General features: G+C 41.9%; 1 protein-coding gene across 2 annotated transcripts in view; it reads left to right on the top strand.

Moving 5' to 3' along the window:
* The window catches only part of LOC308358023 (uncharacterized protein), a 184,406-nt gene that overhangs the window by 103,874 nt on the left and 58,860 nt on the right, over nt 1–21,672 (top strand). Inside the window, exon 7 of one of the 2 annotated variants that reach the window (XM_080828002.1) lies at nt 5,286–9,781. The exons of the other annotated variant lie outside the window; for it this stretch is intronic. Within the exon in view, the coding sequence (XP_080684128.1) occupies nt 5,286–6,928 (1,643 nt within the window). The 3' untranslated portion in view covers nt 6,929–9,781. Of the gene's footprint in view, nt 1–5,285; nt 9,782–21,672 lie in introns of those variants that run through there. 2 annotated transcript variants of the gene reach the window in all.

The following is a 21,672-nucleotide window of genomic DNA, read 5'->3' as shown; positions in this document are numbered from 1 at the left end:
ATCCCATTGATGTTTGTGTATAAAAAGGCTTTGGAATACAGTGATCGTATCTTACTTTTGGGTAGAAGACGGATTTGTTTATCATACAGGAAAACAGATGTCTCTTCCCATGGCAAAAGTTTGGGCAGATACGCCAGATGTTCCTCTAAGATATTGGGTTTTCCTATGCTCAGAATCGCACAGATATGACCAAACCCACTGCTTGTGCAGCATCTCCCTCTATCGGCTGGGGGTGGGGAGCTGGGAAGTGGAGTTAGTGTGATGAAGACATTTCTGGTATTTGCTGTGTCATGAGCCATAAGATGCTTGGACCTTCATCTAGGAGTCTCCTGCCTTCTGCCAGCACTGGAAAATTGTTAGAGTCCAACTTGTAACATTACAGAATGTGTGTAGTCATGGAATTTTTATAGTTCTTAAGGTTATTGATGGACTTTATTCAAAAGGAAACAGTCACACATCTGTTTCTGGTTTTGTTTGTTCATTTGGGTTGTTTAGATTGTACATACAATGAAATCATATGGTATTTGTCTTTCTTTTTCTGACTGTTTCACATAGCATAATACCTTCTGCATCTGTCTGCATTATCACAAACGGCAAGGAACAACCCAAAAAACCAGGAACAGACCTATAAATACAGTGAACAACCTGCCAGTTACCAGAGTGAAATCAAGCTAAAGGATGGGCAGAATGAGTAAAGTGGAGTGGGAAGTACAGAGTTTTAGTTACGGAATTAATAAGTCATGGGGATAGAAGATACAGCATAGAGAATAGATTCAGTGCTATTATAAAATAGTGCTTTATGGAGATGGACGGCAGCTCACTTGTGCTGAGCATAGTAGAACTTATGGGGTTTTGAAATCACTATGCTGTAAACCTCAACTAATGTGACACTCCATCAAGTGTACTTGCATAGAAAACAAAATAGACACAGATATGCATACACACACACACATACACACACCATTCAGCCACTTTCTGCAGACCTTGCATGTAAAGAAAGCTAATCTACTCTCCACATGAAGCCAACCCTAGGTGTTCATGGTAGGATAGAGATTTAGGAATGCAAATTTATAAATAACACAAGGAGAAAATGCAAACTGTGGAGGAGAGTGTGTCTAGCAGAGTGGAGAAGTGAGTAGGAGGACGTAGGAGAGCCTGGAGTCCCCACAGGCTGAGCAACCTGGGAGGTAAACGGAAGAACAGTAATTTTTTTTTTCTTAAGATTTTACTTATTTATTTGACAGAGAGAGTGAGAGAGCACAAGCAGGGGGAGCAGGAGAGAGAGAGGGAGAAGCAGGCTCCCCTCCGAGTAGGGAGCCTGATGCGGGGCTCAATCCCAGGACCCTGGGATCATGACCTGAGCCGAAGGCAGATGCTCAACCAACTGAGCCATCCAGATGCCCCAAGAACAGTAATTTTTGTGAGAGCTTCTTGAATTGTTTTTCCCACAATGCGTCGCTCTCAGTTCTCACCATTAACATATATGTAATAATGGTCGAAGGTCTCAGGAAGGCTTTTCTGTGTAAGTGGATTCTTTTGGGGATATTAGAAAAATATGACTGATGTTCCTGCCCGTGTTGATTTTAGGCAAAGTCAATTTTTTTTTAATTTTTTATTTTTTTAGGCAAAGTCAATTTTTAGGAGGAGGCTTGCATGGAAAACAGAAGAGATTCTGTAGCATGAAGCAGTGGGCATTAGTAGAAGTATAGGGAAAACTTGGTATTTTTAAAGACTGTGGGATCTCAGGGGTCCAAGCTAAGAAACCCAGCATTGAACCAGGACCAGATCGTTCCTGCATTACTTGTCGACATGGGAGCTGTTTCCAAGAACATGCTTGGCAGGGTGAGTGGGAGACGGAGAAATAGAGGGAGCCCCAGAGAGTAGTGGCAGGTCCTGTTCACATGCCGGGGCCACATTGGCTCAGATGGAAAGTGAAGGGAGGGAGGACTCAGCCCCACCTGTTTTGTCCTCTTCCCTGTGTCGGGGAGCCCTGTGAAACTGTCCATCTCCTCTGATGCAGGCCTGGAGTTTCATGTGGTTAGAATAGAAGAACATTATCCTTGGGGCGCCTGGATGGCTCAGTGGGTTAAAGCCGCTGCCTTCGGCTCAGGTCATGATCCCGGCGTCCTGGCATCGAGCCCCGCATCGGGCTCTCTGCTCAGCAGGGAGCCTGCTTCCCCCTCTCTCTCTCTGCCTGCCTCTCTGCCTACTTGTGATCAGTCTGTCAAATAAATAAATAAAATCTTTAAAAAAAAAGAAGAAGAAGAAGAAGAAGAAGAAGAAGATTATCCTTGAGAGACAAAAATTGGACAGGAGGGGCATCTGGGTGGCTCAGTGGGTTAAGCCTCTGCCTTCGGCTCAGGTCATGATCTCAGGGTCCTGGGATCGAGCCCCGCATCAGGCTCTGCTCAGCGGGGAGCCTGCTTCCGCTTCTCTCTCTGTCTGCCTCTGCCTACACCGCACCAATGTTCAGTGGTTTAATCCTGTTTGCATTCCCACTGTCACTTTGAAACCTACTGTGAACTTCCTTTTAGAGTTGCCTCTGTAAGAGGTCTCTGTGTTCCTCTTACACAAATTCAGCATCATATAGTCTGGGGTAAAACTCAGGCTCTCCTATTACGGAAGTTTTGCCAAGATTTTTCTTTGAAAGGTGAGGAACAATTCTACTGTTCTCATAGGTTAGTGTGGATTCATGGGTGAGTTTATGAAACAGTGTTGAAATGTTATGGAGTAGATAGCATATGTTCAGGAAGATTGTTGTTTCTGTTCTTGGCATTAGAAGTTGTAATTGCCACAATATTCTTTACATTCAAAATCTTTCATGATTTCCTCTAATTTTTTTTTTAATTTAATAGTCTGGCTATTGAACTAAGATGTTGGCATCACTTGCTAACTTGTGGGAAATGTGGAAACTCAGAGCCCACCTAGAAGTCCAAATCAGAATATGAATTTTAACAAGATCTTCAGTTCATTGTCGTGCGCATTAACACAGGAAGTAGACCTCTAGCTCACCCTCTACCTTTCCATTGTTCTATCCCTGTCTTCATGTCTGCAGTACATTATGTTGACAACTATGTCTTTGTAGTGTGTTTTAAAGATTTTTTTTTTAAATTTATTTATTAGACAGACAGATTACAAGTAGGCAAGAGAGGCAGGCAGGGAGAGAGAGGAGGAAGCAGGCTCTCCACGGAGCAGAGAGCCCGATGTGGGGCTCGATCCCAGGACCCTGGGATCATGACCCGAGCCTAAGGCAGAGGCTTTAACCCACTGAGCCACCCAGGCACCCCTGTAGTGTGTTTTAAATCAGGAAGTATGGTGCCACCAATAAACCCTTCCTTTTCAAGACTGTTCTGGGTATGTGTTATCCTGTAAATCCATAGGACTCTTAAGAGGGGTTTTGTTCCTTTCCCAAAAATGACACTTGGATTTTGCTAGAGATTGCATTACTTCCATTATTAGGTTATTACTTATTCTGATCTGTATTTTATGTATTTCTGATTTTTCTTTGTTATTTCCTTCCTCAGCTAAATATCAATTATGTTTCTTCCTTTTCTAGTTCATTGTGGTGTAATGTTAAGTTGCGTATTTGAATTTTTTTTCTTAAGCGTTTATAGCATAAGAAAATTAAAAGTGGAGTGTCTACAAGGGAAAATTAGCAGAAATAAACAATATAAGTGATGACCAAAAAACGAAATAGTGTAAAAAGCGAAAATAAGAATTCTTTAGGGTTTTCTATTGATCATGTCATCTGTGAACGGCGATAGTTTTTCTTTTTTCTTTTTTAAGATTTTATTTATGTATTTGACAGAGAGAGACAGCGAGAGAGGGACCACAAGCAGGGGGAGTGGAAGAGGGAGAAGCAGGCTTCCCGCTGAGCAGGGAGCCCAATGCAGGGCTCTATCCCAGAACCCTGGGATCATGACCTGAGCCTAAGGCAGATGCTTAGTGACTGAGCCCCCCAGGTGTCCCTCATTTTCTTTTCAATAGGATTTCTTTTATGTATTTTTTCTCCCCTAATTGTTCTGACTAGAATATCTAATACTGTGTTGATTGGAAGTGGTGAAGTCTCTTTATTACCTTGTTTCTGATTATAAACGAGACGTTTTCAATCTTTTACTATTAAATATGTTAGATTTCTGCTTTTTGTACATATATGGCCTTTATTCCGTGGGGTAGTTTCTTTTTATTTCTACCATTGAGTGTTTTTAATCATGAAATGGTGTCCAGTATGCTCACATTCTTGTTCTAGATGAACTAATATGATCATATTTGGTCTTCATTCTATTGATGTATAATCTTAAATTTATGGATTTCAGTATGTTGAAACACACTTGAATTCCAGGAAGAATTCTCACTTGATTATGTTGTAAAATAGTAGAAGGTGCTTCTGATTCCCTCTGCTTCCTTTTACCATGGTATTTACATGACTGTTCTTGAAGGTGGCGGCTGGTACTCGGCTTATAGTATCTTCCTTGGCTCTGCGGATGTGTAGTGCTAGCATCACAGAGAGTGTCGGATAATTTCCCTTCTCTTCGCCTCTTGGGAATGATCTCATTACGTGTTTCTTTGAATTACCCAGTGAATTCATCTGGCACAGGACTTTTCTTGGTTGGGCGTTTCTTTTATTTTTCAATCCTACTCAGTAGTGGTAGATGAGGGTTTTTCGTTTTTGTTTTGTTTTAAATTCATGATGGAGTCAGGTAGGTGATACGTTTTCTAAAATTTATACACCTTGTTTGGTTATCTATCTCTGGGCATATAGTTATCCATCATCACCTCTTATAATTTTTTTATTTGTATGGTCTCAGTTATACTGTGTCTGCTTTCACTTCTTCAGTTCTGATTTTAGTTGGTCTTCTCTCTTTCGTTCTTACTTGATTTAGTTAAAAGTATGTCAATGCTGTTGCTCTTTTCTGAAAACCAGCTCCTCCTATTGTTGGTATTTTTCTGTTTTTGCTATATCTTATTTGTATTTTAAGTTTAAATTTCCTCCCTACTGCTAATTTTAGGCTCAAATGGTACTTTTCCTGATTTTTTTAGGTATGGGAAAGTGCTGTGTCCTTTAGCATGACAAGACTACAGAACTATCTTTTAGGCTATGTCACGGGTACATTGTCTGCAAGTTTACGTCTCCCTGGAGGAGTGAAGTTCTGATGATTCCTTCTCAGCTATCTTGCTGACGTTCTCTGATTGAATTTATTTTTCCGTATTAGAAGTTTTCATTATATTCATCTGAGAGTAGTAAGTGGAATGATTTTACTTTTCTCTTATTCGATATCTTTCAGCTGTATCTTCACATGGCACCCAGAGTTTCCTGCCAAAGCTGTGCGTAGAAGCTTCTTTCCAAAACGTGGCAGTGGGTAGATATAAACATAGTGCCCTTGAGGATTTACCCTTAATGATAGACTGGAAAAATGATGGGGAGAGTAAAGGGCATCAAAGATATCATGAAGGACATATCCAAACCGAGACAACTGTCCATAATATGAATCTGACTGCCCAAAATGGTGAAGGATATAAAACACCTTGGAAAACATCCCTTCTTAATCCTGCTTCTTCTGCAAAGCAGTGTCTTTCTGTAAGCAAGGGCTCAGATCAAGTGGTCAAACATACATATCTGGAGAATGAAAATTTGGAAAACCTGGAAAGTTACCTAGTCCCTGCTAAAAGTAATTATTTGAACCATTTTGAAAGTAGGATTGGATTGACCCTTGAGTCAAATATTTCTGAAAATCAGAGATTTAAAACCGAAGAACAAACTACTCTGTGGGATCCGTTTGAAAGGTCCTTCACCGAGCAGCTGACTCTCCAAAATTACCAGAACATATTCGATGAAAACGGAATTGTTCAATACAGTGAATCTGAGAGAAAATTTAACCTGGGTTCAAATATTAATATATTTCTGAGGACTCATTTTCCAGAGAATCGTTATAACTTTGATAAATTTGAGGAAGTCCTTTTTCAAAGCTCCAACCTTATTGTATATAAGAGTATGCCTATGGGACAGAATCCTTATAAATACAATGAATTTGGGAAATCTGTTAACCAGTCCTCCAGTGTTGGTGATTATCAGAGAATTCACATGGAAAAAAACTCATACAGATGTAATAAACCTGGGAACATGTTTAGTCAAGCCTCGGGACTAAATATACATAATACAGTCGGCACTGGACAGGAAAGTTACATTTGTGAGGAATGTGGCAAAGCCTTCGACTGGCACTCAACACTATCTCAACATCAGCCAATGCATATTGGAGAGAAACCTTACCAGTGTGGACAATGTGGCAAGGCCTTTAACCAGAACTCAATGCTTACTCGACATCAAAGAATTCATACTGGAGAGAAACCTTACCAATGTGAACAATGTGGCAAGGCCTTCAATCAGCACTCAAACCTTACTCAGCATCACAGAATTCATACTGGAGAGAAACCTTACAAATGTAAAGAATGTGGCCAGGCCTTTAACCATCACTCAAGCCTTACTCAACATCACAGAATTCACAGTGGAGAGAAACCTTACATATGTAAAGAATGTGGCAAGGCCTTTAACCTACACTCAAATCTTACTCAACATCACAGAATTCATACTGGAGAGAAACCTTACATATGTAAAGAATGTGGAAAGGCCTTTAATCGGCACTCATACCTAGTTCGACATCACAGAATTCATACTGGAGAGAGACCTTTTGTGTGCAAAGAATGTGGAAAGGCCTTTAACCAGCACTCAAAGCTTACGGAACATCACAGAATTCATACTGGAGAGAGACCTTTCGTATGCAAAGATTGTGGAAAGGCCTTTAACCGGCACTCACACCTGACTCGACATTACAGAATTCATACTGGAGAGAGACCTTACATATGTAAGGAATGTGGCCACGCTTTTATCCAGCACTCACACCTGCGTCAACATCACAGAACTCATACTTGAGGTCAGAAACCTTACCCAAGTAAAGAATGTGGGAAGGCCTTTCATCACTGTTCAACCTTTACTCATTACGACGGAATTCACAGTGGAGCCAACATTACAAATGTAAAGAACGTGAGAAAATGTTTAAGGACGACTCACCCCTTACTCCACATCAGAGAATTCATATTGGAGAGGAACCGTGAAATTGTTAAGAATGTGGCAAGGCCTTTAAGCAATGTTAAACCCCGATTTCTCATCAGAGAATGTATGCTGGAGTGGATTTTGCAAGTATAAAGAATTTGGCATGGTCTTTAGTAAGAGGTCAAGCCTCATTCAACATCTCAGAATTCACACTGAGGAAAAGTTATAAATGTAAAGAACGTGGGCAAACTTTTAAGCTGCTCTACCCTTTTCCGTATCTCAGAGTTTATACTGAGGAGAAGGATTGCAATACAAGGGGTGTGTCAAGCCTCTAGCCGGAACTCACAGCCTACTCAGTTATCATACAGGATAGAAACTGTGTAATGCAGACAAAGTTGCAGTGCCTTTAACTGGAATTCAATCTATACTCCGTATCCCCAAATGCATCCTATCAAACCCTAGAAACATCATGACTGAGGAAAGACCTTCATTTTAAATATTCACTGTAGCAAACACCAGAGAGTGCATACACGAAAGTAACTTGAGAGATGTAAATATTTAGAAATGTATGTAAGTGAACATCAAATGTCAATAAATATCACAGAAATCGAGTAGAAAGCAGTACATGAGTCAATCTATTCAGACGTCACATCAAAATATTCCTTATAAGGAATAGTACGAAGTTAAACACTTCGTGTATGTGCTGTTATGCTTCAAAAGACCAAGCGGATGGATTTTTACATGAGTGCAATTAATTTCTGTATGTGCTTTTTTTTTTTTCATTGATCCTATCTGGCATTTGTGACTAGCAAATATTAATGTATTTGTCTCAGATCAGTTCAGAAAATTCATTTATTCCTAATGGGTGTGTGGAAGTATGTGGCTGATTGTTGCTGTGTCAGAGATATGAGACGCCCTTCTTCATTTGTTTGGACTCGATATCTAATTGTCCATGGAAGAAGGACGATGTAATACACAATATATGAAGAAAATCTAAATGCAGATGCTATTTGCAGTTATGACATTAATATCAGTTATTATGAAAGAAGTGTTCAGAACAACATTCTTCTCCATTTATTAAACTAAAGAACCCCTGGATAGTATAAATCAAACATTTTATCATCTGGTCTCTGAGGAAGAAGAGGTGGCAGTCCAGTAAAATGTATCCTCATACTAGCTGTAGTTACAAGTGGAGAATGTCCGGGGATGCGGTTGAAATGAAATTCTCACAGATACCAGAAGAGGATAGTTAATTCTTCCCTAAAATGGTATATAATTATATATACACATTTTTTAAGAAGGACCTCATGCCTGAAAATTATGGAAATCACTACTTCCACACCATTATATCCGCAGACGAGTGCTTTTTAATACTTGTATTCTGCATTTTGCATAAGGATCATAGAGTACATTTGAAATTCATAAATTAGTTCATGTGTGAGCTTAACATATTTTAATTAATAAGACGTAATTGATCTTTAATGTATTACCATGGATGAGTAATGAATGACGTGTTATCCCACCACCGATGTTAACCTGTCTAAAGGTTGTAGGTAACTGGTGGAATCTGTCACATATTTGGTAATAAGAGTGAAATAATATACATAGTCCTCCATTCTTTCATTGGCCTTAATGCTTAACTACTGTGTGATTATTTTTCCCTAGTTTATCTAGTGTCATTTTCCCCTTTTAGGAACTAGTTGGACATTATCGTGGACATGTTGCAGATTACATGGGGGGGTCTTACTGCCTGATTAGCTCAACTACTCCATAATAATGCTCCTGGGGTACGTTTTATGTAGCCAGTGCTTTTGCAGGGGCCTTGAGCTGACACCAGCACCTCTTGCTCGTGCATTCCCTAGACAACACTCTGCAGAGTCACAGGTTCCTGTAACTTCTGTTCACATCTCCAGTCCATCCTTGTGAGCAAACATGTGCCCAGAGTACCATAGCTTTCCCTCATGTGTCCATGAGAGAAGACTCCCACGGAGCTTACCTAACCCTGTTTTAGTTTGAATGCCCCAATCTGGACTTAGTCCTGGGACATTAAAGCACGGCACCATGGCCCCAGATAAAGGTACGTGCACCACCTCGTGTGTAAGGGTGTTCTGATTTTTCTATGAAGTAAGCATGCACTCATACCAATGCTTGGTGTGTGATAGGTACCCTAGAAGTAGGAGAACCCTGTTCCAGTAGGACTGATACGTAGCCTCAAGGAAGAGGTAGGAAATACAGAGGAGGAGGAACTGGCATGAATTCTGCATGTGGAGAAAGGACACCTTTCCTGGGTTGCACAACTCACCCCCTGCCTTTAGAAAAACGACTTCTCCTTGTTTCCTAGTGATCTCCAGATCTGCAGTTCCGTTTATCCTCATTTCCCTTTCCAGCTGTTCGGGCATCACAGACATTCTTTGCTTGTGCTGTAGCTAGTTTCCTCAGTAAACACTGAATGGAGACTAGAAAATGTAAGGCCAGTGGATGTTCAGACGTTGAACCCTGGGATGTAAAACACAAGGAAGCCACCACCATCCTTAGAAAGATAAGATCTATCGAAAGAAAATGTAAGGGGCGCCTGGGTGGCTCAGTGGGTTAGGCGTCTGCCTTCGACTCAGGTCATGATCTCGGGGTCCTGGGATGGAGCCCCTCATTGGTCTCCCTGCTCAGTGGGGAGCCTGCTTCTCCCTCATTCTTGGCCTGTCAACCCCCACCTTATGCAGTCTCTCTCTCTCTCTCTCTCTGAAATAAATAAATAAATAAATAAAATCTTAAGAAAAAAAAAGTGTGAAGAACTCTTTATAGTGTGGGGAGGGCACCAGACAGAGGTGGCCCCCTCCAGCCTCTCCTAAGGCACAGGCAGCTTTGGGTTGGGTCATCTAATGAATGAGTTCATGCAACTCGGGTAAGAAACTGGCAAACGTGCGTTTCTGAAGAATAGGGAACTCCTGCTTTGTTTTCATGATTTAATTGAATTCCCGTGCGGTCCTGAGCACCAGATTCTTCTGGATGGTCGTGATGACTGTTTGCCCAGTTTCTAGATCAGTGGTGACTGGTGGAGGAAAGGTATTCGATGATGCAGTCACTTGGGCATAGCTTTGAAATGTCACATGGTAGGGACGCCTGGGTGGCTCCATGGGTTAAGCGTCTGCCTTTGGCTCAGGTCATGATCCCAGGTTGCTGGGATCAAATCCCACATTGAGCTCCTTTCTCAGCGGGGGGCCTACTCCCCCCTCTCCCCCTGCCTGCAGCTCCACCTGCTTGTGCTCTCTCTCTGATAAATGAGTTAGTTAAAAATCTTTGAAATCAAATCCCATGGTAAAACAGGTGTTGGAGATGAAGACTTTGGGACGGTGGCATAGGCGGGACCAGCAAGGCCTGTCCTGTGGTTGCACCGAAGCACTAGTATCCCAGGTCCTTGACCCCAGCCACGTTGAGAACCGTTGTTGAGGTGACATTTCATGAAGGTTCATGCACTGCTGTGTGCTTCCACCCTTCAGTCAGCCCCCGGCCGGGTACGGTCCCGTTCTCTGGCTCTGTCTGTGCCATGGACTTGTTGGAGGGGTGGTTCAACAGTCCGTGCCAGTGACCATTTCTGTTCATTCAGGCCCGAGCGTTCATTGACCGATAAATGAATAAAGACACTGTGTGTGTGTGTGTGTGTGTGTGTGTGTGTGTGTGTGTGTGTTGGAGGGTTCATGGAATATTCCACCATAAGAAGGAATTTAATCTTGCCATTTGCAATGACATGGATGGAGCTAGAGTATTCTAAGCGAACGATGTTAAAGAGAAATAAATTTTCAATCATATGTAGTATATAAGAAACAAACAAGAAGGGACGCCTGGGTGGCTCAGTGGGTTAAGCGGCTGCCTTCGGCTCAGGTCATGATCCCAGCGTCCTGGGATCGAGTCCCGCATCGGGCTCCTTGCTCGGCGGGGAGCCTGCTTCTCCCTCTGCCTCTGCCTACCACTCTGTCTGCCTGTGCTCGCTCGCCCTCTCTCTAACAAATAAATAAATTTTAAAAAAATTTAAAAAAAAAAAAAAAGAAAGAAGAAGACAGGCAAATCACGAAACAGCCTAAGTATAGAGAAGAAACATAGATGCCAGAGAGGAGGTCGGTTGAGGGATGGGTTAAATAAATGAAGGGAATTAAGGAGTGCATTTGTGTTGAACAATGGGCATTGCATGGAATTATTGTCACTGTTGTACCCCTGTAATTAATATTAAAGTGTATATTAACTAACTGGAATTGAAAAAAAAATCCTTTTAAATGTATTGTTTTTTACAGATTTAAGAAAAGTTTTCCCTTTTTTTTTTTTAAAGATTTTTATTTATTCATTTGAGAAAAAGAGAAAGCACAAGCAGGGGAGGGGGAGAGGGAGAAGCGGACACTCCGCTGAGCAGAGAGCTAGATGTGGGGCTCAGTCACAGGACCCCAAGATCATGACCTGAGCCGAAGGCAGATGCTCAACCATCTGAGCCACTCAGGCGCCCCTAGAAAACTCTCTTAAGTTAACTGACATGTAGCAGGGCATAAAATATACCTCTGTAACTCAATTGAAACATTTTTGTCTTTTCTCTCTACCTGATTATTCCAGAATCCAGAACGTTGGAGTAACTATTATATTTTAGCCAAAATATGTGTTTGCAATTTCAATTTCAATAAGGATCTGTTCTCATTGGGAGGAGACACAATTGAAAACACTGGTTATGGGGCGCCTGGGTGGCTCAGTGGGTTAAGGCCTCTGCCTTCGGCTCAGGTCATGATCCCAGGGTCCTGGGATCGAGCCCCACATCGGGCTCTCTGCTCACCAGGGAGCCTGCTTCCCTTCCTTTCTCTCTGCCTGCCTCTCTGCCTACTTGTGATCTCTCTCTCTCTGTCAAATAAATAAAATCTTTATTTAAAAAAAAAAAAAACTGGTTACCGGGTACCAGGGTGGCTCAGTGGGTTAAGCATCTGCCATTGGCTCAGGTCATGGTCCCAGGGTCCTGGGATTGAGCCCCGCATCGGGCTCTCTGCTCGGCAGGAGGCCTGCTTCTCCCTCTCCCACTCTCCAGCTTGTGTTCCCTCCCTTGCTGTGTCTCTCTGTCAAATAAATAAATAAGATCTTTAAAAAAAAGAAAGGAAAGGAAAGGAAAACAAAACACTGGTTATATAACCAAGCCTTTGACTAGAATGTCCTAGCTGAGAAAGTTCTGCATAGACTCAGATATGATGACAGCTATAAGGGACTAGGACTGACTTTGTGGAGCCAATAAAGCCCCCTTGGAAATATCAACCTGACACCTTGTTTATCGAGTACCCAGCAGCTTACCAGGAGAGCAAAGAAGGTAATTTCCTAAAAGGTGCAGGAACCTAGGGATAGTTACCGGTCTTCATGAAGAGACGATTTACCCAGATCTGTTTTTACTATAAACAAAGTCTTGTGGCAAGTTCATGGCATGGCTCCTGGTGTGGAGACACTATTGAAGGTTCAATCCTGAGATTCCTTATGAAAAGTTCCAGGAAAGCTATTTCTAAAGATTTGATAGGTCAAACTCTATTCTTCCTACATTTATGTAAATAATCAGGATAAGGTTCTAGGTTGTTTTTTTTTTTTTTTTTTAAGATTTTATTTATTTGAGAGCAAAAGAGAGAGAGAGCGAGCCCGAGTGCGGGAGAGTGGTGAGGGACAGGGGGAGAAGAGGCTTTCTGCCCTACAGGGAGCCTGGTGCAGAGCTCTATCCCAGAACTATGATATCACAACCTGAGCCAAAAGCAACCACTTAACCCACTGAGCCATGCAGGCACCCCCCAGGACAAGTTTTTTTTGTTAGACTTCTTTTGCAAACAAATCAGTGTTAGTTTGGCTACCTTCAGTAAAAATGGAGATGATTATAGAGAAAAAATATGTCTCAGTAACACATGTTTGTAGTTATGGGTTTTTAATACTATTAATCATCAAATGGACGACATCCTGATTTCCTGTAGAGTCTTCTAATGCCAGGCTTTGAGTCCCCAAACTAACGTGATTTTTTAAAAGATTTATTTATTTGAGAGAGAGAGCACGTGGGGTGAGGGACAGAAGGAGAGTGAGAAACCCAAGATGCGGGGCTCAATCTCACAACCCTGAGATCATGACCTGAGCTAAAACCAAGAGCCGGATGCTTAATGGATGGCACCACCCAGGCGCCCCGGACATTTTTAATATTTCTCCCACCTTTCTGACTTGTAATCATTTGAGAACTAAAATAGCCTTTTCCCCTATAGCTCTGCAAACGTAATATAAATATCTTGATGTACAGAAATCACGTTAGTAGGTCATGTATAGACGGTCCTTGTGTTGTGGCTCTATGGTCTGCTGAAAGTGTTACCAGATGCACTTGAAAAATAAACAAGGAACATCTGTCAGGTTGCCCCTACTTACCCTCACTCTACCCCAAGATGCTTCAAGTGTATCATCTAGAAGTCTGTTCGGCTGGCTACCCTTAGAAATCGGAATCTGGCAGGACGCCTGGGTGGCTCAGTGGGTTAAGTGTCTGCCTTCAGCTCAGGTCATGATCCCAAGGTCCTGGGATGGAGCCCCATATGGCACTGGGCATCCTGCCCAGCAGGGAGTCTGCCTCTCCCTCCTACCCCTCCCCCTGCTCATGGTCTCTCTCTCTAATAATGAAATAAAATTATTTTAAAAAAAATCAGAACCTGGCTTAATATTTCATCTAATCATTAAGCACAGTTCCTTTGATTTCCTATCAGTGTCTCATTTCAAAACCTTACTTGAACCCCTGGACTACCTTTGAAACAGAGACCTGCATCATTGCCTCCCAAAATGAGTTTTGACTTTTACTGACCTATTGTCTAGTGGGAAGTCCTGGATCAGTGACATGAAGCAATCTACCAGGTCAACTTTTATACATGAACATCCCAGGGAAGTTCAGACGGAGGAACCGAAGGGGTTCAGAGGGGCATCTCCATCCCTTCCTGCCCCCTCCCTCCCCCGCCACCCAGTGCGCCACTATGGCCTTTAGATAGTTTGAGTTAAGAACCTGCAGGCTCAGGAAAACACTCCCTCCCTTCTTAACCACACAAAATAATCTAAAATGGCAGCAGGGGCGGGGGGTGTCTTTCCCTGAATAAGAGTTACTAACAGTGAGAATGTTTACCTCTGGGCCCCATCTGTAATCACAAATATGTACCAAATATCTGGTCCTTGTCCTGCCCTGTGAGGTGTTTTCCTTCCCTGTGAAGCTCCAGGCCCCTGCTCTCCTTTCCTTAGTTCAGGATGACATTCGTACCTCATCTTGCCTGACAGTCTTTGGAACTTCTATCCAGTCTATCTGGATTCCCTGTACTTACACATACTTAATTTGATTTTCTCCTGGTAATCTGTCGTGTTAATTTGATTCTTAGTCCAACTGGAAGGACCTTTGAGGAGACAAGGACTTTTGTTCTCTGACAGGATTGAATTTTAATGCCTCATTTCCCGGCATCCTATTTACAGTACGAAAGGAAGGTACAGCAGTCGGAAGTACTTGTCCAGCACTTGACGTGTTTTAGCTCAGGTATTGTCACTCTTTCAGAAAGTCTATTCTCCGTTTCCTGCATGGCGACTGCTCTCTCAGTGTCTCCTTTAAAAGGTTCCCAGCAGTAGTCAAAATGGGTACCACACGCGATTGTTTCGTTTACAAGTTGGATCTCTGGAGGACAGTGCATAAGTACGTGATTGAAGAATTTCAGGGCGTCCTCGTGTAAGCCACCTCAGCCTTCAGAACATCATGAGGACAATTTTCTATTTACTTAGAGACTCGAGCCTATGTAATGTGTATGTGACAAACATCAACCCCACCAGATTGTTGGAAGGTGGTTCTCCATCACTTCCCACTGGGATGGCTTATGGTGCATCCTAGTGGGGTGAGACGCCCAGCACTACCTGTGGGGTTTTATGGGGGGATGAATGTGCTCACTAGAGTGGTTTTGCTCCTTCACGTGTCGCCCTGGAAAAGGTTAATTATATTTCCTGTCTTGGTTTTCTCTGGAGTTAACTTGCCTAAATTTAGAGCGCTCAGCACGCTAAATGGCTGATTCTTCTACGCTTCCCCGGATGGGGCAGCTAAACCATTCGTGTTGTGAATGGGAATCTCTAAATATTTGTTTATTTATTTGATGCAGGGAGAGAGAGCAGGGGGAGCGGGAGAGGGAGAAGCAGGCTCACCGTTGAGCAAGGAGCCCAAAGTGGGACTCAATCCCAGGACCCTGGAATCATGACCTGAGCTGAAGGCAGACGCTTAACTCACTGAAGCACCCAGGAGCCCCAGAATCTCATCTACAGAATGTATTAAGCACTTAAATGGACCACATTGTGCAGAATTTTAAAATTCTAAGAGGCAGATGCATCTGTACCGGCCGGCCATCTGCAGTCTGTGCTGCTCCTGACTCTAAAATATGGTGGCCATGAAGAATTACAATAGAAAATCACCTTCCTTTGGAGAGAGTAGTAACTAAACACCAACCAGTTTTGTAAACAGGCAGCCTCATGGGCTGCAAGTGGGGAGGTAGATCAGACACACCATTTCCCATGGCCAGCCACAAAAACAACGTCAACAACATAAGCACACAACCAGAACCACAGAGCTTCTCAGATTCTGTAAACTCGCATAAGTGGTAGAGGACTAGTCCTCCCCAAAGTGAGTTTATGATGAAATTCCATTCCAGTAATAAGAAATCTCTCTGGTGTTGTCACATGCCAAGTTATTTACCGAGAGAAGTCTGTCCAGCCCGATGCCTTATTTCATTGCAACATGAAAGTGCCATACTCAAGAGTCATTTCACATTTTCCATCATAGTCTTCTTGAAGGTAACTTTTTGACATGCACGGTCCTTTTAAACTAAGCTGTTTTGTTGTTGTCCGTGAGTGTTTAGTTCAAAATTTTATTTTGTACATTTAAAATAGAGCAATTGGGGCACCTGGGTGGCTCAGTTGTTAAACTTCTGCCTAAGGCTCAGGTCATGATCCCAGAGTCCTGGGATCGAGCCCTGTGTTGGGCTCTCTGCTCAGCAGGAAGCCTGCTTCTCCCTCTCCCACTCCCCCTGCTTGTGTTCCCTCTTTCCCTGTGTCTCCCTGTGTCAAGTGAATAGATAAAAATCTTTAAAAATAAATAAATAGAGAGAGAGGGAAAGAAATTGCTTTTGACATGAATTTTTGCTTCCATATATATTTGTAGGTTGAGACCAAATAGGCCAGGTCTTGGATAGGTGATCTGTGATGCGTCTGTATCAGAAGAAATGTTAAAGGGTGGCTAATAAAGTCCTGAGAAACTCCTTGCTTTAAAATTCATACTTCTGGTGCTTTATATAATGGGATGTATTTAACGATTTGTGTACATAGTATGTCCGCATTTCCTGATGACTTTTCTTGCATCTATTTTTAATAACAATTGTATAGGTTTGGCAGTTACAAGAGGCCAATACAGTCCAGATTGTATAAATTTATAAAAGAAATTTTAAAACTCCTCATTCTTTTACGTTCAAGACAAAAGCACATCAATGCTAGTGTCGGGTTCAGAGGGAGAATATATTTCTCCTGAATGTTTGAGAAAATGGGAAGTCCTTTTGAGGAAATCTGGTAACATAATAATCCTAGCCTCATGGCAGTAATGGAAAGAGGACCTCATCCACTTTCATGCCGTGATTTACTGGTCCCTGCTGACCTTAAATTGGACCACCGTAGTAATTTATGTATGCTGGAACCTCTGAAAGTGAAGCCCTGGGATCTCTGCTTGTTTTGTATTCTGAATCGGCAAGAATAATTAAATTTGATGATGTAGGGTTGGAAGTGTCGAGGGCTTTCTTTAGTGACTGAGCAAAATGATGTCTCCACTTCCTTTACTGTGACTCACTTTCACTCTGTGTGCTTTGTATATGTCATATTTATTTCAATACAAATTAAATTCTTCTTTTCCTGTATTGTTATATATTCCTATTTCATTGATGTGAAAATCAAGTTGTGTCATAAAAACGTCTCCATATTTACGTATATTTGAAAATGTTATTTAAGAAAAAAACCATTACAGTTAGAATTCAGCCTTCCATTGCCCCTCATTGCCTTTTTGTTAGAATGAGGCGGATTTGAACAATTCTATTGTCATAAACTCCTCACAGATAATACAACTGGTGTAATTTTGTGGCCTAAGGTGAAACTGGAAAAAAAAATAGAAAAAACAGGGGCGCCTGGGTGGCTCGGTGGGTTAGAGCCTCCGCCTTCGGCTCAGGTCATGTTCCCGGGGTCCTGAATCGAGTCCCATGTTGGGCTCTCTGCTCAGCAGGGAGCCTGCTTTCTCCTCTCTCTCTGCCTGCCTCTCTGCCTGCTTGTGGTCGCTGTCTGTTAAATAGATAAATAAAATCTTTTAAAAAAAAATAGAAAAAACAAATTACAGACCCATGAGGCCATGTCAGCAGACGTTAATTCATACCTTCTGCTGCTGCTTTACCTTGTATCCCAGAGGTATCTTCTACCTCAAATGACTTTAAATCAGAGAAAATGTTTCTTCTTAATGTTAGAGGTTTTGTGAGGTGTATCCCATAATTACACTGTAGAGTAGTGCTGTAAGCTAGTGGGGTCACATTCCTATGTCTTGAGCCTAGGCTACATGTCCCTGGTCTGGGACAGCTGTGCCTGGGGACATACGACCTGTGGTGTGCTTTCTCTCATCTGAACTGACAAGATCAGTGCCGGCTTCGTGAGACCAACTTTGTGTCGATTTTGCCAGGGAGCTTGAATTTCTGTCCCCTCCAAGGTCCTTCTGTCTGGACAAAGAATGCAATTGAAGTGTGACAGATTGCCAGGATGGGTCAATTAGATTTCATAAGCAGAAGGAACCGCACAGACGTGGAAATCTCAAAGACAGTCAGGCTAAATGAGGTATATATACACGTCATCCTTTATATGGAGGACGGCCTGGGACTTTGAAGTGGAGAAATGCACTTCCCAGAGCCAGAAGTCAAAGAGCAGATGTTGGGTAATTAGATGTGTGCCCTGTCGTCAGATGGGCCACTCAGATAAAATTCGTCTCTGGTAGTCACTAAAGTGTTAAGTATTTTTAAGTTATTGGAAAAACAATTTCTGGAATTTTCTCATCTTGCAGATTTGAAACTTAATACCTGCTAAGCAGCCGCTTCTACAGCTTTTTCTATTCTAAGACCCTGGCACTCGTTCTCTTTCTCTCTCTCTCTCTCTCTCTCTCTCTCTCTTTCCTTCCTCCCTCCCTCTCTTCCTTCCTTCATGCTGTTCACGACACTAGGTCAGGCACTTAAGGGAAATCATAGCGTATCTGTTCCTGTGACGCGTTTATTTCACTTAACGCCATCACGTTTTAACCATGTTGTATGATGTGACAAGATGTGTCTCCTTTTTCAAAGCTGAATATTATTCTAGTGCACGCATGTGCTACATTTTCTTTATGCATCCTTGAATAGTTCTGTTGCTTTCATTTATTATTGGCTTTTCTGAATGATGCTGCTGTGAATGTGCTTATGCAAAAATCTCTTGCAGATCCTACTTTGAATTCTTTCGTTATATACTCTCAAGTGGGATGGCTGAGTCATATGATAATATGATTTATAAGTTTTGAGGAATCTCTATTCTGTTTTCCAAAACGATTACACCATTTGCATTTCCTCTAGCAGTGCATAAGGGTTTCACTCTCTTCTCATTCTTTCCAACACACGTAGGTTCTTTGGTGTTTTGGTAGTGGGATCTGAAAGGTGTGAGGTGATGACTCACTGCTTGAGTTGTATTCCTCTAATGAATGGTGACTTTGAGCATCTTTCACATCTTTGTCCATTGGTTTTAAACTGTGTCCAGTTCATAATAATGCTAGTTGCTGTTTGGTGGTTGTTGGCAAAAGTTCTTTCTGTATTCTTGACTTTAAATCCTTATGCTCTAGAGACAAGTTTCCTTCCATTTCTCAGGTTGCCTTTAAACTTCACTGAATGTTTCCTTACAATTATTTTATCTGATTTCCATGTGTCTGAATATATTGTGTTTCATTTTATTAGTCTCAAGATACCTACTGGTTATTTTTTTTAATTTCACATTAACCCATTGATTTTTCAAGAGCGTGTTGTTCAATTTCCAAATATTTGTGGCATTTCCAGTGTCCCATCTGCTTTTTATTCTTCATTTCATGCCACGGTGGTCAGAAAAGATACTGGTGTGAGATCAGTCTTCTTAATTTTGTTAAGACTTGTAGGCAAACAGGTGGTCGGTACCAGAGAGTGTTCCGTGTGTGGTTGAGAAGATTGTCTATTTTATTGTTGCTTGGTAGGATAGTCTGTATATAGCATTAGATGTAATTGGTCTTTTATGTTATTCAGGTGCTCTCCCTGCTGGGCTTCAGTGTGGTTTTTCTGTCCAGTTAAGTTAACGTATTAACTTCTGCCACTACCATGACGCTGTTGATTTCTTGCTTCAGTTCCGTCTTGGATGTTTCACAAACATGGGACCTCTGATGTTAGGTGCACACATAATTATGATTGTTATGGTATCTGGGTAATTTCATTCCTTTACATATATTGTCATCTCTCTGCACTGACACTCTATGAAATTAATGTGTGTATTTGTCTGATCTTAGTATGGCCACCCATACTTTTTTTTTTTTTGCCTTTGCTTTCCATTTGCACGAAATGTACTTTTACATACTTTGACTTGTATCTTAAGTGCATCTTTAGATTTAATGTGATTCTTGTAAATGGGAGGTCAGTTGGTGTTGTGTTTAATCATTCGGCAACCTTATGGCTTTTTTCTTTTTTTTTTTTTTAAGATTTATTTAATCCAGGGAGGTGGAGGAGGGATAGGGCAGGCCAGGGGACGGGAGGGTGGGGAGGGTCCAAAGCTGCCTTCACACTGTGTGTGGAGCTGACTCTGGCCTGATCTCACAACCCTGAGATCGCGACCTGAGCTGAAACCAAGAATTGGATGTGTAACCACCTGTACCACCCGGTGCCCTTATTTTATGCCTTTTAATGGGGGAAATTTAATGTACTTACTGAGAACATAATTTCCAAAAGGGAAGGACAATGGCTGTTGTGTTTTCAGTTTTCTGTACTTTTTGTGGATATTTTATCCCCCTTTCCCTCTCTTATTGTGTTCCGTTATGTTTCTTTGATGTTTGTAATGACAGCTTTCATACCATTTTCACTTCCTTTTTATGGTTTTTATAGTTTTTTTTTTCCCTTTCACCTTGGAGATTACTTAAAATCTCTCCAAGCTGTGACAAACCATTTTAACTTGATATTGTCAGTAGCATACAAAATTCTGCTACTTTTTGTGTCCCCCCTTACTGTCATTATATCACCAGTAACTCAAATCCTCTTTTATGTTGTATACTCCATAATTTACACATATCATTTTTTTGCTTTTCTTTTTCTTTTTTTTTAAAGATTTTTATTTATTTGACAGACAGAGATCACAAGTAGGCAGAGATAGACAGAGAGAGAGGAGGAAGCAGGCTCCCCGCTGAGCAGAGAGCCTGGTGCAGGGCTTGATCCCAGTACCCTGGGATCATGACCTGAGCCAATGGCAGAGGCTTTAGCCCACTGGGGCACCCAGGCGCCCCTCTTCTTTCTTTTTCTTTTTTTTTTAAGAAAGAGAAAACGGGAGAGAAAGAGAGAGAGCATGCCTGGGGAGGGGGAGGGGCAGAGAGAGAATCTTAAGCAGAGTCCATGCCCAGCGTAGAGCCCAATGCAGGCCTGGGTCTCACGACCCTGAGTTCATGACCTGAACCAAAATCAAGAGTTGAGCACTTAACAGACTGAGCCACCCAGCATCTCATTAGTTATGCTCTTATAATAAAAATCACCAAATGCCAATTCATAGTGAGAATTCTATATCCACGTCTATTCTAAATTATAACATTGATTACCATTTGGCTCTATGTGTTTCCTATCTTATCTGATGAGATATTTGAATAAATTCCAATTCACTCTAAGTTGGATTATTTTGATGAAAGAATGCGATGAGAACTGTATTTATGGGTGATACCAGAAAGCTGGAGGAGGACAATTGAGGGAAGTGAGACCTGGAAGACCAGGAAGCCATAACAGACTCTTAGTGTATTTATTTATTGATGGATAAGAAAAGTGTGTTTTGTGTGTATTTGTGTGTGTGTGTCCACATCACTAACATCACCACAAATATAGAGGGTTTGTAAGAGTGACTTATCTGTGTGCAATTCAGGGATGACCTGTGACTTAGTTATTACAGAAGCTGTCATATCTTGCACTTGCAAACATCTCAGATTTCTAGGCTTCCTCCCATGTTGTCATTTCATTAGTTCTGGGCTGGGCTATAGCCACCCCCCCTCCCCAATTTTCTGTTCTTGCAAGTACTCAAGTGATGCCAGTAGGGCCTGTTTTGGGAACCTGCTTTGAGAATGACGCTCTGGGGGCATCCTAATGGTGGTCATCCTCAATGAAGATACTCACCCATAAAGAACACAGTCAGATAAACAGATGAGCATGAATTGTTTTAAGGGGGCTCTGGTCTTGGTTCTGCAGATGTGACGGTGGGTCATGTGTAGGCTGGGCTTCTGTCCAGGGCTGGAACTTACACTCTCATGTCTGAGACCATGGACGCTGTTCCGTGTGAAGTCT

Source organism: Martes martes, assembly GCF_963455335.1.
Source record: "Martes martes genome assembly, chromosome: 17".
NCBI lineage: Eukaryota > Metazoa > Chordata > Mammalia > Carnivora > Mustelidae > Martes > Martes martes.
This window is presented reverse-complemented; position numbering and strand designations above follow the sequence as displayed.